At 39.3% G+C, this 15,579-nt stretch overlaps 3 protein-coding genes across 5 annotated transcripts; all 3 read right to left on the minus strand.

Moving 5' to 3' along the window:
- Positions 1-23: 23 nt before the first annotated feature.
- Positions 24-2,476, minus strand: LOC133401292 (small ribosomal subunit protein uS15m-like). The gene is made up of 2 exons (XM_061674077.1): positions 2,105-2,476; positions 24-533 (listed from the first exon to the last, which is right to left on the minus strand). Exons 1-2 carry the CDS (start codon positions 2,273-2,275, stop codon positions 456-458), a joined length of 249 nt encoding a protein of 82 aa, XP_061530061.1. The 5' UTR covers positions 2,276-2,476; the 3' UTR covers positions 24-455.
- Positions 2,223-14,843, minus strand: LOC133401289 (small ribosomal subunit protein uS15m-like). 3 transcript variants are annotated; one of them, XR_009768397.1, is made up of 10 exons: positions 14,611-14,843; positions 13,045-13,113; positions 11,637-11,712; positions 10,717-10,765; positions 10,394-10,478; positions 10,206-10,264; positions 9,746-9,937; positions 8,137-8,230; positions 7,586-7,643; positions 2,279-2,296 (listed from the first exon to the last, which is right to left on the minus strand). XR_009768397.1 is itself a non-coding variant. In XM_061674075.1 (9 exons), the coding sequence occupies exons 1-8, from the start codon at positions 14,729-14,731 to the stop codon at positions 8,153-8,155; spliced, it is 729 nt and encodes a 242-aa protein (XP_061530059.1). In that variant the 5' UTR covers positions 14,732-14,843; the 3' UTR covers positions 2,223-2,296; positions 8,137-8,152. The 3 variants fall into 3 exon arrangements, 2 of the variants coding, with proteins under 2 accessions (XP_061530059.1, XP_061530058.1); XM_061674075.1 differs by lacking the exon at positions 7,586-7,643 and having other exon boundaries at positions 2,223-2,296; XM_061674074.1 differs by lacking the exons at positions 2,279-2,296; positions 7,586-7,643 and having other exon boundaries at positions 7,706-8,230.
- Positions 2,504-7,643, minus strand: LOC133401291 (cornifelin homolog). Its single transcript, XM_061674076.1, has 4 exons — positions 7,006-7,643; positions 5,055-5,180; positions 4,856-4,992; positions 2,504-2,868 (listed from the first exon to the last, which is right to left on the minus strand). Exons 2-4 carry the CDS (start codon positions 5,164-5,166, stop codon positions 2,764-2,766), a joined length of 354 nt encoding a protein of 117 aa, XP_061530060.1. The 5' UTR covers positions 5,167-5,180; positions 7,006-7,643; the 3' UTR covers positions 2,504-2,763.
- Positions 14,844-15,579: the final 736 nt, after the last annotated feature.

Genomic DNA, 15,579 nt, shown 5'->3' on the forward strand with positions numbered 1-15,579 from the left:
TTGCTGTGTTCCATAAGTCTTGATTCTCAAAGTAATTAGACAAAAGTAACCTGTCTGTGACATTCCCCGTCACCTGGGAAATGTTTTAAATTATGGGAAAAATGCATGTCTCCTTTTAAACTGAAGTTACCCAAAACAAGTCGGCTCGTAAGTATTTTAACCTCATTACTGTGTTTATTTTCATGAAATGACTAGTATACAAAATGGATGTACATTTAGCATTGATGTTTCAAGCCTCATTAGTCTCTCACAGAAATCCTGAATAATTGCCATATCATAGTCATTACAGTGGATTCAGCATTGATCTGCCCGTGCCTTTTACACAGAGGTGCAATATTACTGAAAGGCTATTTAAAATGAATAACGGGCCGCAACTGGCCTCTGCATTATATAGACCGGTGACATGGAGAAAAAACACACCAAAAATGCTGTCTTTTACCAGCGAATGATGGCATCTACTGGCTGGCAGTTTCCATTTTAGCCGCTAATTTCAGTTTCTGCTCTGCTTTCTGCTTCTGCACCTCCTTGAAGACCTGCGGGGGAGGCCACACGAGCGTCACAGGGGAGAAGAAACAAACACAAAAAGAAAAAAAGCAGGCTATTGGTCTGATGTCAATACAATTCGTTTGTGGTGTACGTGTTACTGCAAACTGTACAAGCCTATTCATAAACTCTAAACCCCAGCAGAGGACACAAAAGTAAAGATACAATGGAGGCAGAATGCATTGACTAATTCAAACCCGACTAGCTTTCGGCCAAAATGTCGAAACAGGACGAACAAGTACTTGCTCAGCAGTGGTTCTTGTTATTGCCACAGTTAATGCTCATGAAAACAAGGTATTTATTTGTAATTGCTGTATCATTAAATTGTTATTATATAAATTATTGCAACATACTATTATTTCTTCTTGGAAAAAAATAAACTCATGCTTTGGTATTTTCTGGAGCCAGAAATGAATGTTGGAGAAAAAAACATTACAAATGACAGTTTTATTCATAATAACGAGGGCGGTCAAAAATTATTTTTCTTAATTCAGATTAATCACACTTGAATTTTGATTAATCGGGATTAATAGCAGGCACCAAATGTACCACACATAGGACCACTTTTGCTTTGAGATGGTATTTCTAAGTTGTGCTTCAATGAAAAGAGAGTTCAGCACTACACTTTATGCAAATTACCTTTGTTTTTTTTTAAAGTCCCATCAGAGTGATATTTGCAACAAAATTTGCCACCGACCACACCAATCTGAGTCTCCTCAATGCACTGGCATAAATGTTGACCTGATCACTTACCTTATACCAACCTGCACCGCATTTCAGATACCCAAAGGTAAAGGAACATGTGTGGTCAAATTAAATTGTGTGATTAATCTGAGTTAATACATGATTAATGCAATATTTTTTTGTGATTAATCATGAGTTAATCCTTAAACTTTGACAATACTAACACTAACATGGTTTTTCAACATTTTAATAGAAGGAGAAGAAGAAGAAGAATTAATCCATCCATCCATTTTCCGTACCGCTTATCATCACTAGGGTCGCGAGCGTGCTGGAGCCTATCCCAGCTATCTTCAGGCGAGAGGCGGGGTACACCCTGAACTGGTCGTCAGCCAAACACAGTGCACATAAAAACAAACAACCATTCACATTCACATTCACATTCACACCTAGGGGAAATTTAGAGTCATCAATCAACCTACCATGTATGTTTTTGGGATGTGGGAGGAAACTGGAGTACCCGGAGAAAACCCATGCAGGCACAAGGAGAACATGTAAACTCCACACAAGTGTGGCTGGATTTGAACCCGGATCCTCAGAACTGTGAGGCGGATGTGCTAGCCAGTCGTCCACTGTGCCGCCTGTAATAATAATGCTGAAGATCCAGTTGATTATTATTATTTTTTGAATTATTACTATTATTAATTACTATTATTATTTATTAAATAGTATTAATTATTATTATTTATTATTATGACTAATGCACTGAATTTTCCACATCTGGGGAAAAAGTTGCCATCCATGAGTTTTGATTCAGGTAACCAACAGGGGGCGACATGGATGACGCTGTCTGAGCTTGGACGACTTGTGCTTTTGGTACCTTGATGCAGAAGGCCTTCTTGGCCAGCCAGCGTCGTGTTGCCCTCCTGTAGTACTCAGGCGGGAAGGTATAGGTGATGCCCAGCTGCTCGCACACCTTCTCGAAGGCATCGTAGCGCTCCAGCCGCAGGTTCTTCAGCAACTTCTTTCTTCTATCCATGGCCATCAGCATGCGTCTCTTGTTCGCCTTGTCCTGAAAGATACAAATGAGGGCACACGTGAGAGAAAAACATAATTGTAAAGGAAGGGATGATTGAATACAGAGGAAACGGCAGTCTGATTGTGTCGAAAAAGTGGAACTTTTCCGACCGCAATCATCTTGTGTGTGGTGTGATTGACACAGGATATCCTGTAATACGTGTGTGTGTGTGTGTGTGTGTTAATCTGGTACTTTGTTGAATTGCAAGTACACACAATTTCTTTTTATTATGATCAGGTACATTGTTACATTTTCTGGTAAATGCATAAAATTTACATGCATCTTTATTCATTAGGAGGCTACGAATGTTCCTTTTTGTTTGAAGGAAATCAACAACAAAAAAATAATAATAATAATACAATTAAATGACATCTCATCCTACATCCCATGGACCATTTTGTATGATGCTCTTCGGGGGAATGTGAGGGGAGGGAAACAATTCCTTAAATTTCTTGCTGGTATTAAGGTGAAGTTTCTCCATTCCGGATGCGGATCTCTCTGGCCATTCTGCACAGCTCACAGATGCCGCAGAAGAAGGACATGAGGGCATCGTTGCATACTGTCCCCTGTGGATATACGGGATATTGTAGATCAGTGACTTTTTCATTGCTTGAACCGTAAAAAGGCCTGCCGCAAACGTTCGCAAGTAAGAGATTCCCCCGCCCCTACAAAAGGTTTCCCTATAGATGCCACAAGACAGCAGCAAAGGACTATCCATCCATCCAGTTTCTGTACCGCTTATCCTCACAAGGGTCGCAGGCGTGCTGGAGCCTATCGCAGCTGAATCTGGGCAAGAGGCGGGGTACTCCCTGAACTGGTCGCCAGCCAATCGCAGGGCACATAGAAACAGACAACCATTCACATATACTGGCAATTTAGAGTCTTCAATTAACCTATCATGCATGTTTTTTGGGATGTGGGAGGAAACAAGAGCACCCGGAGAAAACCCGGTCCTCAGAACTGTGAGGCAGACGCTCTAACCAGTCTCCCACCATGCCTTATTATATTTGTATGTGTGTGGGTTTTCTCCGTGTAATCCGGTTTCCTCCCACATCCCAAAAACATGCATGGTAGGTTGATTGAAGACTAAATTGCCCGTAGGTATGAATGCGAGTGCGAATGGTTGTTTGTTAATATGTGCCCTGCGATTGGTTGGTGACCAGTTCAGTGTGTACCGCGCCCCAAAGATAGCTGGGATAGGCTCCAGCACGCTTGCGACCCTAGTAAGGATAAGCAGAAAATGGATGGATGGACACGAGTGCTTTGAATTACGAGCTTGGTCACGAAGAAATTAAACCCGTATCGCAAGGTGCCACTATATATGTTGTGACTGAGCACAATTGTATGCAGAGGTGGGTAGTAACGCGCTACATTTACTGTTACATTTACTCAAGTAACATTTTTGCTAAACTAGTTGTCAGAGTACTTTAAATGCGCTGTACTTTTTACTTTTACTTGAGTATTTATGTGAAGAAGGAACAATACTTTTACTCCGTTACAATGATCGACATGCCGTTCGCTACATTTAGTTATCCATTCTTGCGTGTGCGCGTCTATTTTTAGACTGCATCTTTGATTTCCGCATAGGGCACCCGTTACGCCAATTGAACGCTACCACAGTGACGTGTGACTCAAGTCCACCAATCAAACGACACAAGACAGTCACATGACCGTGCACGTCGCGAGCCAATCAAAATGTCTCATTTTGGGAGAAAAAAAATAAACAGCCGCGTGAGTGCGTTTACCTTACAGACATAAAAAAACAACAGCTTTGTCATGCAGCTCTTAAATTGTGACTGATTTCAGACCACTTCTAACTTTAGAAAATATATTGCGGTAAGTTGCAGATGTTTCTATTGTTGTTTTGATAGTGGATATGTCAACATTAGCCCTGTTCTTTGGTGTCGCACACGCACACAGAATCACAAAGTCTGTTCAGCAAACAGCTTCTTCATTAAGTCATTTAAGTGAATAAAGCAAATCATGTTTCTGTAGGGCCCAATGAATGTGTTGTTGGTTTTTGGGCAGTTAAAAATTGAAATGGTGGCAGGTGTGTGTCGACTCCCATATATGATTTTTTTATTTTATTTTATTTGATGTTCATGCTTTGATTTAAAAAAATAAAAATCTGAAGTTACTCACAAATTACTCTTTACTTGAGAAGTTTTTTCATTGAGTACCTTCTTACTCTTACTCAAGTAAATATTTAGATGACTACTTTTTACTTTTACTTGAGTCATATTATTCTTGAGTACAATATTTGGCTACTCTACCCACCTCTGATTGTATGACATGCATTATGAGATGCTTAACCCAAATGATCAACTCAACTTGCTAGGAATTTTGTGCGGACTTGACTTGGTCTGTTATATTTTTGTCACAGTAACTTGGGTCTTGCTTAAAACTTGAAGATTAAGACAACCTATGACCTGCATATATTACTTAAGTGTGATCCAGTTTCTCAATTTTACTTGAATGAGCAACATTTCCTTTCTTGTGTAAACTGTTAGTGAAAACAAAGCACTTCTCTACATTGGGGGAACTTCGACATACCTGAATGCCGTATGTAAGCCTCATGTGGGTCCTCATTGCCGTCAAGCCCCCCGGCACGCAGCCCAAGCAGCAGTTTTCACCATATTTGTCCGCCGTGTAGCACGCCAGCACCGACGGGCAAATGCAGCCGAAAGCACCTGGTGAAGAATTGTTTTTATTCACATTTGTAATTATTTAAAATAATCATCTTTATACTTACAAATCAACAAATCACTGCAGCAGGAGCAGAGGCCTGTGCTCCACTGTCCCGTTTGGACGTTGGTGCCATAGCCACCTGCGCCCGGTTGACTGGTCACCACTGGGTTTGACATATGGACCGCAGGTTCTGATACATTGATAAAGTTTTCTTATTATTATTATTCAAGAAAAAAAATATAGCACCTGCTATCTGAAACTTTGTTTTGGGTAGGAAAACATTGACCTGAATCTTGCCACATTGTTATGTTCTCCTTGTTATTTCCACTTTATAGGGTGGATAATAAGCATAAAAGATGAAGCCTGATTTTATTTGTGGAGTCAGTGGCTCAGCACTTACCTCAAGCTCCCCTACATCAAATTGGATTTTAAGGTACTTTTTCCTATCAGGGGCCAAATTAAGTCCCAAGAAGGCCTACACTAATTAAATGGAAAATATTAAATTATATATTAGGCTTTACACGTTCAGGATTTTCGGGGCCGATCACCGATCAGTTAGTTTAAAAAAAACAATCACCGATCCGATCACAAGATGGAGCAATGTGTCTATTTAAATGACCTGTTCATTTACTGTATCTACTTGTGTACTTAATTGCTCAAAAAAATATATTTACAATAAATAATGTATCTTTCTTCCTCTATTTATGCCAGTGAGGCATAGTGACAGAACAAATGAATGGTCTTCTATTCGATGGCAGGAAGTAAATACAGTAATTAATGTACCCACTTTTTGTGACACTTTTGTTTGTTGGTGTGCCGTGAGATTTTTCAATTGTAATATATGTTCCTTAGCTCCATAAAGGTTGGAAATCACTGCTCTAGTCAGATCGTGTATTCTAAACAGTCAGGTCAAACATTACGAGAAATAATTAGTGCTAACTTCCTGTAATTAAATTACTTTATTGTAATTAACTTGGCGGCACGGTGGACGAATGGTTAGAGCGTCTGCATCACAGTTCTGAGGACCGGGGTTCAATCACCGGCGCCACCTGTGTGGAGTTTGCATGTTCGCGACGGTAACTAGGTTATCCAGTTGCATTTGAGTTGACAAGATAAAGCCGAATGATCGTAAAAAACGGGATGCGGTGGTATCGGAATACAAGATTTTATTGCAGTAGTCTGACATCTGATAGTCTGATCCTGGCATTACGTGTTGTCTGTCCCGTCAATGACGACATTGATCGGATGACGTTAAAGCTGACCAGCATAAAACGTTAATTATCGGCCGATACCGATCACACCGATAAAATCGGTATAAAGTCTAATATATATATATATATATATATATATATATATATATATATATATATATGCATATTTTGTCATAAAAATAAAACAATTATATACAATACAAATATAAATAATTAAAAAAACATAACTAGATATAATAAATATCTTGGTATACAGTATTTCGAAATGTTTTTGCTATTTTTAGAATATTTTCGAACCTAAAAAATAAACTCGATTAGAAATATATTACAAATAAAACAATTATACTTTTTGTACATCAACATAATTTACAATACATTTGGAATCATAAAACTATACAGCATTGTATATTTAAATGTTTATATTTATGATCTAAAATACAAAATATTTAAAAAAATATGTAAAACATAACTGTATATATTTATAAAGTACTGTTATGCTTCTAATAGTCCATATATATATATAGATAGATATCGATATATATCGATTTTTTTTTTACTTAACAGGATGTGAGTACATAATTGTAATACGTACTGCTAAAGTACAATATTGCAACATGGGTTATCTAGCGTAGAAAGATGTATCAAGCTTATCGAAACCTTACAGCTAATTGAACAAATCGATTATGAAGAAGCATGCATGATCATTTCAAGTATAATAAATGAGTTGAGTATCTGAATCAATTGCAAGCATTTTTTACAGTCATTTCATATTTTGCATGGTAGTGCGAAAACGTTGCTACTTACCAGAAGGGGTGTGTACGTGTGTTCTGGTCCCGATCAAACTGTTGAGCTCGACACCACACAGGAAGTTTGGGGCTCAGGTTGAGAAACGCTTATTGGTGAAACTCAACGGCTGACAAGGATGACGAGATCACTGCGGTGATTCTCGGACGAAATGCTGCCTTTATTTCTTTCTTGCATTGTGCGCGTAGTCCACTTTGATACGGTTCAAATATGTATCGGGTTGGCATTTAAAGGGGACCTATTATGGAAACCTGACTTTTCAACAGCTTGTTTCAGGAGTGCCTTCCCATCCATTAAATGTGAAATTAAACAAACAAGTAAATCTTATTTTACAGCTGTTAGTTGGACTAATTTACATAGCAATCACATCGCCACACAGAGTTCCTCCGGCCATGACTTGATCAGCCCAGCTACGTGAAGATCCAGAGCCACTTTCAAGTGACAGGCAGACACAGAAACACCCACATCACTTACAGGTGCAATGCCCCCTGCTCTTGCGTCATAGCAAAAGGTAAGCAGCGTTGCATTGAGTTTTGTTGGATGCAGAGATGAGAATCAGCTTCTGACTGGTGGTACATACTTGATTACTCCGTGAAGTCGTAGATGTGGTGGTGGTGGTGGCAGGGATATTTGTGGTCCTGTCCACATGCCCCAAAAACACACAAGCACTGCCCCATGAGTTCAAAATGTTTTTGCTGTGTTCCATAAGTCTTGATTCTCATAGTAATTAGACAAAAGTAACCTGTCTGTGACATTCCCCGTCACCTGGGAAATGTTTTAAATTATGGGAAAAATGCATGTCTCCTTTTAAACTGAAGTTACCCAAAACAAGTCGGCTCGTAAGTATTTTAACCTCATTACTGTGTTTATTTTCATGAAATGACTAGTATACAAAATGGATGTACATTTAGCATTGATGTTTCAAGCCTCATTAGTCTCTCACAGAAATCCTGAATAATTGCCATATCATAGTCATTACAGTGGATTCAGCATTGATCTGCCCGTGCCTTTTACACAGAGGTGCAATATTACTGAAAGGCTATTTAAAATGAATAACGGGCCGCAACTGGCCTCTGCATTATATAGACCGGTGACATGGAGAAAAAACACACCAAAAATGCTGTCTTTTACCAGCGAATGATGGCATCTACTGGCTGGCAGTTTCCATTTTAGCCGCTAATTTCAGTTTCTGCTCTGCTTTCTGCTTCTGCACCTCCTTGAAGACCTGCGGGGGAGGCCACACGAGCGTCACAGGGGAGAAGAAACAAACACAAAAAGAAAAAAAGCAGGCTATTGCTCTGATGTCAATACAATTCGTTTGTGGTGTACGTGTTACTGCAAACTGTACAAGCCTATTCATAAACTCTAAACCCCAGCAGAGGACACAAAAGTAAAGATACAATGGAGGCAGAATGCATTGACTAATTCAAACCCGACTAGCTTTCGGCCAAAATGTCGAAACAGGACGAACAAGTACTTGCTCAGCAGTGGTTCTTGTTATTGCCACAGTTAATGCTCATGAAAACAAGGTATTTATTTGTAATTGCTATATCATTAAATTGTTATTATATAAATTATTGCAACATACTATTATTTCTTCTTGGAAAATAATAAACTCATGCTTTGGTATTTTCTGGAGCTAGAAATGAATGTTGGAGAAAAAAAACATTACAAATGACAGTTTTATTCATAATAACGAGGGCGGTCAATAAATTATTTTTCTTAATTCAGATTAATCACACTTGAATTTTGATTAATCGGGATTAATAGCAGGCACCAAATGTACCACACATAGGACCACTTTTGCTTTGAGATGGTATTTCTAAGTTGTGCTTCAATGAAAAGAGAGTTCAGCACTACACTTTATGCGAATTACCTTTGTTGTTTTTTTTTTTTAAAGTCCCATCAGAGTGATATTTGCAGCAAGATTTGCCACCCACCACACCAATCTGAGTCTCCTCAGTTATCTTTGCACTGGCATAAATGTTGACCTGATCACTTACCTTATACCAACCTGCACCGCATTTCAGATACCCAAAGGTAAAGGAACATGTGTGGTCAAATTAAATTGTGTGATTAATCTGAGTTAATACATGATTAATGCAATATTTTTTTTGTGATTAATCATGAGTTAATCCTTAAACTTTGACAATACTAATACTAACATGGTTTTTCAACATTTTAATAGAAGAAGGAGAATTAATCCATCCATCCATTTTCCGTACCGCTTATCATCACTAGGGCCGCGAGCGTGCTGGAGCCTATCCCAGCTATCTTCAGGCGAGAGGCGGGGTACACCCTGAACTGGTCGTCAGCCAAGCACAGTGCACATAAAAACAAACAACCACTCACATTCACATTCACATTCACATTCACATTCACACCTAGGGGAAATTTAGAGTCATCAATCAACCTACCATGTATGTTTTTGGGATGTGGGAGGAACCCGGATCCTCAGAACTGTGAGGCGGATGTGCTAGCCAGTCGTCCACTGTGCCGCCTGTAATAATAATGCTGAAGATCCAGTTGATTAGTATTATTTTTATGAATTATTACTATTATTAATTACTATTATTATTTATTAAATAGTATTAATTATTATTATTTATTATTATGACTAATGCACTGAATTTTCCACATCTGGGGAAAAAGTTGCCATCCATGAGTTTTGATTCAGGTAACCAACAGGGGGCGACATGGATGACGCTGTCTGAGCTTGGACGACTTGTGCTTTTGGTACCTTGATGCAGAAGGCCTTCTTGGCCAGCCAGCGTCGTGTTGCCCTCCTGTAGTACTCAGGCGGGAAGGTATAGGTGATGCCCAGCTGCTCGCACACCTTCTCGAAGGCATCGTAGCGCTCCAGCCGCAGGTTCTTCAGCAACTTCTTTCTTCTATCCATGGCCATCAGCATGCGTCTCTTGTTCGCCTTGTCCTGAAAGATACAAATGAGGGCACACGTGAGAGAAAAACATAATTGTAAAGGAAGGGATGATTGAATACAGAGGAAACGGCAGTCTGATTGTGTCGAAAAAGTGGAACTTTTCCGACCGTAATCATCTTGTGTGTGGTGTGATTGACACAGGATATCCTGTAATACATGTGTGTGTGTGTGTGCGCGCGTGTGTCCCTGCAGAAAGGAAACGTGTTGACACGTTAAAGCTCCGATGAACATTATTGCGTCACAAATTCTCTCCGTTCACCTTGTGATGTTTGAGCAAGTGCTCCTGAAAGTTGCGGATCCTCGCCGTCAAAATGGCCACTGCAACACACACACAACAGAAGGGTCCTTTAGCACGCACACTCGACTCACAAACATTGTGTGTGTGTGTGGCAGTAAACAGAACTTTCTTTCACCTTTGTGTGTGTGCGTGTGTGTGTGTGTGTTCACCATGAACTTCCACTGAGCTGCGGTCGCTCTCATCCCGCTGCACCTTGGCAATCAGCTGTTCCTTTTTCAATGCCAACTTTTCACTCTGAGGGCACAGATGACGGACAAATCAAATAAACTTTATTTGTATAGCACCGTTCATACATAAAAATGCAACACAAAAAGCTTAACAAAAAATACCAAATCACAGCAATGGAATGAATTAAACACACACACACACAAACACACACACACGGACATGTGGGCAAACACACACACAATCAAACAATCAGTCCTTGATGCCATTAGAAGACATTATGAGCCATTTACAGCAAATAACTTACCTGGCTGGCTAACTCCAACGAAAGAAGTCTCTTGACAATATCGTCCGTCCTGCGGTGAACAGCAGCCAAATCAAAAGTAGGTATAGGAACAATAAATCAAGTTTTTATTGTGAAAATGTGGGCAATCGTGTGGAATTTAATGAGAGACAGTTCCCAGGTATGTTAAAAGTGGAGATAGTGTGGATTATTTTTATTATTATTAATTGATACGGCGGCACGGGTGTTTAAAATTGGAAATTTTAAATTCCTTTATTAAAAAACAGGACTATTTTAAATTGATCCCCCAGAAAATTGATAAACAAATTGATTATGATTCAGTTTAAAGGTCTGGTCTGTAACATCCATCCATTTTCTTTACCGGTTATCCTCACGAGGGTCGCGGGCTGCTGGAGCCTATCCCAGCTATTTTCGGGCAGGAGGCGGGGTACACCCTGAACTGGTTGCCAGCCAAGCGCAGGGCACATAGAAACAAACAACCATTCGCACTCACATTCACACCTACGGGCAATTTTAGAGTCTTCAATCAACCTACCACGCATGTTTTTGGGATGTGGGAGGAAACCGGAGTGCCTGGAGAAAACCCCCCCAGGCACGGGGAGAACATGCAAACTCCAAACAGGCGGGGTCGGGATTTGAACCCCTCAAAACTACTGGGGTTCAAATCCCGGCCTTGTCTGTGTACTTGCGTGAAATCTGGTTGTTTTAGTCAGGATGATGCTAAAATCTATATTTTCCACAACAATATTTCAATTCTCTATTAGGAGTCAACATTAAATTTTGTACATTTCTATCTTATTCGAGTTTATTCCCTTAAATTTATGTTAATTCCCATGGAAAGTTTTGACTTTGGCTTGTGTCCAAGCAATTAAAAAGTAAACTTTCCATGATGTGTCCTCTATAACGTGTTGAGTTGTATTTACGTTTCTGCGAGGGGTACGGCGGCGTAATCCATCTTCAGCATGGTCGGCGGGAGGTCGCTGAGTTGGCTCTCAAGACCTGGAGGGCAGAAAAAAAAAGCAACCAGTTCAAAGTGAGAGATGTCATTCACAATAAGTAGGCTTTACATGATCAGCAAGTTTAAAAAACGAGAACTGATCACCGATCCGATCACAAGATGGAGCAATGTGTCTATTTAAATGACTTGTTCATTTACTGTATATGCTTGTGTACTGTATACTGAGCATCTTCAAAAGTATTCTCTAGTCCAGTGATTCCCAACCAGTGTGCCATAAGCGATCTTCAGGTGTGAAGTGGGAAATTATAAAATTTTACTTAACTGCTCAAAAAATTATTGACTTACAAGAAATAATGTATTTTTGTTCCTCTATTTATGCAAGTGAGGCATAGTGACAGACAGAACAAATAAATGCTCTTAAATGGCAGGAAGTACATACAGTACCGGTAATTACTGTGTTATCTACTTTTTGTGACATTTTTGTTTGTTGGTGTGCCGTGAGATTTTCCAATTGTAAAATATTTGCCTTGGCACCATAAAGGTCGGAAATCACTGCTCTTGTCAGGTCATGTATTCTAATCAGTCAGGTCAAACCAACATTACAACATGACAGAAATAATGGGTGCTAACTTACTGTAATTGAATTACTTTATTATAATTAAATTACTTCACACACACCAAAACTTTAGAGCATGATTTGACATAACGCCGGCATGTTTACGTACAATCGTTAGTGCTAGCACTAGCTGGCTAGGCTCCATAACATTTTGTTGCCTGCTCGTGAGCCAAATCATATTAAAAGTACGTGAACATACCTCAAGCAGTCCTGAAATGAACGCAATCTCCCGAGCACCAGTGACCACCACCACACGTTTTCCCCCCATTTTGTTCTTATAATACACGCGTCGCGATGTCGTCACCATGGTAACGAGTGTATCTGGGCGCACTTGAGTTGACAAGATAAAGCCCAGTGATCATAAAAGATGGGATGCAAATATTTTATTGCAGTAGTCTGACAGTGCAATCGTGAAAGACCAGATTTGTCGTGTTGTCTGATCCAGGCATTACGTGTTATCTGTCTCAGACATGCTGTCTGTCCCACACCCCCGACATCTTTAAAAAAAAAAAAATCTTTATTGGTTTGTGTGATTATAATTACATTACTACGTCAAAAGATACACGACAAGGCTAAAAATAAACTAGCTTTTGGATTCAATTATACTGTACACAATGGCGACGCGGAGTAAATGTCTTTCGCAGAGTCGATCAATGCGAATTAAAACCGATCAGCATAAAATGCTAATTATCGCCCGATACTGATCAAGCCAATCAGATCAGTGTAAAATCTAACAATAAGTAAATTAATGACTTACCTGCAACCTTTTTCTTTGTAGCGCGAGCATAATGTCGGACTGGTGCTGGAGGGGAAAAAACTCCTAACACTGTGAAGAGATAACAAAGATTTATGACTACATTTGTTCGATTTTTTTATTTTTATTTTAAGGTGTGAGTGAATATTTCAGTGAATGTTCTCAACTCCTGTTGCCATTCCGGTGTTGTACTGAGTAGAACAATGTTGTTCTTTAATTTAAATAAATAATGTCAGAGATGGCAGCACGGCGGACATCTGGTTACCACATCACACTCCCCGTGCCTGCATGCGTTATCTCCGGATACTCCGGTTTCCTCCCACATCCCAAAAACATGCATGCGAGGTTAATTGAAGATTCTAAATGGTCCGTAGGTGTGAATGTGAGTGCGAATGGTTGTTTGTTTAAATGTGCCCTGCGATTGGCTGGCAACCAGTTAGCTGGGATATACTCCAGCACGCCCGCGCCCCTAGTGAGGATAAGCGGTGTAGGAAATGGATGGATGGATGAATGTCAGAGATGACGATTAAAAAAAATAATAATAATACAACAAAATATTGACAATAATACAGCACATTCTTTAGAATTTTATGCAGCCTGAAATTAATCTTTAAACTATGTATTATTATACATGCCAAATTTATAGATTATAAATCATTTTGATGTTGAAAAAAATACAATACTCCAACGATTACAGTATTATAAATATAGTGATTTTAATTATGTAATATTAATTATAGGTTCGCTTTTATAATTGTTACAATACTTATTTTAGTCAACATTTTTAACTTTTTCAAGGCTAATGGCTGTATCCAATTCTCCGTCAGAGAAATACTACTAAAAATCTATCCATCCATCCATTTTCTGAGTCGCTTCTCTTCACAAGGGTCGCGGCAGCGCTGGAACCTATCCCAGCTATCATTGGGCAGGAGGAGGGGTACACCCTGAACTGTTTGCCAGCCAATCGCAGGGCACATATAAACAAACAACCATTCGCACTCACATTCACATTCACACCCACGGGCAATTTAGAGTCTTCAATTATCCTACCATTCATGTTTTTGGGATGTGGGAGGAAACCAGAGTGCCCGGAGAAAACCCACGCAGGCACGGGGAGAACATGCAAACTCCACACAGGCGGGGCCGGGGATTGAACCCCGGTCCTCAGAACTGTGTGGCAGACGTCCACCGTGCCTACTACTAATAATGATTTTTTTAAATTACAAAAGAATTGTAGTTGCAGACAATTTGCAGTGGTGGACAAAGACACTGCATTATAGTGAGAGCTGAGTCTGTTGACTCTCTCACATGAGTTAAGAAGTCAAAATATGAAAACATGTTGCTTAATAAGTCGAAATATTACAACAGTAATATTACAGTATCATCTGCGACACAGGCCATTTTGGGGATACAATTATTGTATTTAAATGTTCAAGTGTAGCTAATGTGCTCCAGTATGTCAACTACGCATGCGCAATTCCTCGGAATAGACGTTTCATTGACTTTAAAAGCGTATTATACATAAATTCACCCTCAATTTTTGTTACTGTCTCCGTGTTGAGTGCTTACCGCTGTTTACTTTGTTTCTTGACAGCAGCGCCGAGCAGCACGTCCGTGGAGTGCCGGCGCTTTCCCTCAAAACGCCCAAGGAAGACCTTAAAACGGTCCTTAGAGCGATGTTCGACCACATGACTAATGTTGTGTTAAAGTGTTGATAATAATGTGTTAGGGTTACGTTTTCTCCAGCCGGAGAGAAAGAGGAAAAACAAACTCAACCACTAGACGTGCTCCGCCATTTTGTCTAGACCGTACGAGTTGTCAAACATCGATCGAGGTATGCTAAACGAACCCAGAACACGTCGAGTTTAAAAAAAAAAAAAGGAACAAAAGCAGAAACAGTAGCAGAAGTTAAAACTGTTAAACAGATAATTATTATTTTTTAGAAATTATATATATATATATATATATATATATATATATATATATATATATATATATATATATATTTATATATATATATATAATTAATTTAAGATCAACCATTTCAGGGTGTACCCCGCCTCTTACCCAGAGTCAGCTGGGATAGGCCCCAGCATAAGTTCTATGGAAGATGAATGAATGAACTTGTACAGTATGTCCTACTCTTAAATGTCCACACTGTTAGAAAATAATAATAAAAAATATGATGCAACATTGGAAAAAAAAATTAGAAACTTGTTTTATATATACTAAGGTAAAGTTTTTTTAATGAAAAAATAGATGAATCAAGAATAAAATATTTAAAACATTTGGATGACATTGCTGCCCTTGTTCTTATTATATACTTTAAAATAATTACAAATACACAGACGGGTGTGAAAGGGATCCGATATTTCTAACTTATGCACTTGTTTTGATGACAAATATTTCAAACTTATTCTCACATACACGAACAATTCATCCATTCATATATTTTCTGTACCGTTTATCCTCACTAGGGTCGCGGGGGTGCTGGAGCCTATCCCAGCTATCTTCGGGCGACAGGCGGGGTACACCCTG

The sequence above is a fragment of the Phycodurus eques genome, chromosome 4 (assembly GCF_024500275.1).
Source record: "Phycodurus eques isolate BA_2022a chromosome 4, UOR_Pequ_1.1, whole genome shotgun sequence".
Lineage (NCBI taxonomy): Eukaryota > Metazoa > Chordata > Actinopteri > Syngnathiformes > Syngnathidae > Phycodurus > Phycodurus eques.

What these genes read in the sequence shown, in the direction of transcription:
- LOC133401292 (XM_061674077.1), bottom strand. Translation starts at nt 2,275, where the DNA reads ATGCTGATGGCCATGGATAGAAGAAAGAAGTTGCTGAAGAACCTGCGG. An exon ending in AGAAGGCCTTCTGCATCAAG is followed by an intron (nt 534 to 2,104) that starts GTACCAAAAGCA and finishes CCTCCCCCGCAG; the next exon opens with GTCTTCAAGGAGGTGCAGAA.
- LOC133401289 (XM_061674075.1), bottom strand. Translation starts at nt 14,731, where the DNA reads ATGTGGTCGAACATCGCTCTAAGGACCGTTTTAAGGTCTTCCTTGGGC. An exon ending in TACAAAGAAAAAGGTTGCAG is followed by an intron (nt 11,713 to 13,044) that starts GTAAGTCATTAA and finishes TCTGCCCTCCAG; the next exon opens with GTCTTGAGAGCCAACTCAGC. An exon ending in GCCGTACCCCTCGCAGAAAC is followed by an intron (nt 10,766 to 11,636) that starts GTAAATACAACT and finishes TGTTCACCGCAG; the next exon opens with GACGGACGATATTGTCAAGA.
- LOC133401291 (XM_061674076.1), bottom strand. Translation starts at nt 5,166, where the DNA reads ATGTCAAACCCAGTGGTGACCAGTCAACCGGGCGCAGGTGGCTATGGC. An exon ending in CTGCAGTGATTTGTTGATTT is followed by an intron (nt 4,993 to 5,054) that starts GTAAGTATAAAG and finishes ATTCTTCACCAG; the next exon opens with GTGCTTTCGGCTGCATTTGC. An exon ending in GGCTTACATACGGCATTCAG is followed by an intron (nt 2,869 to 4,855) that starts GTATGTCGAAGT and finishes GTATATCCACAG; the next exon opens with GGGACAGTATGCAACGATGC.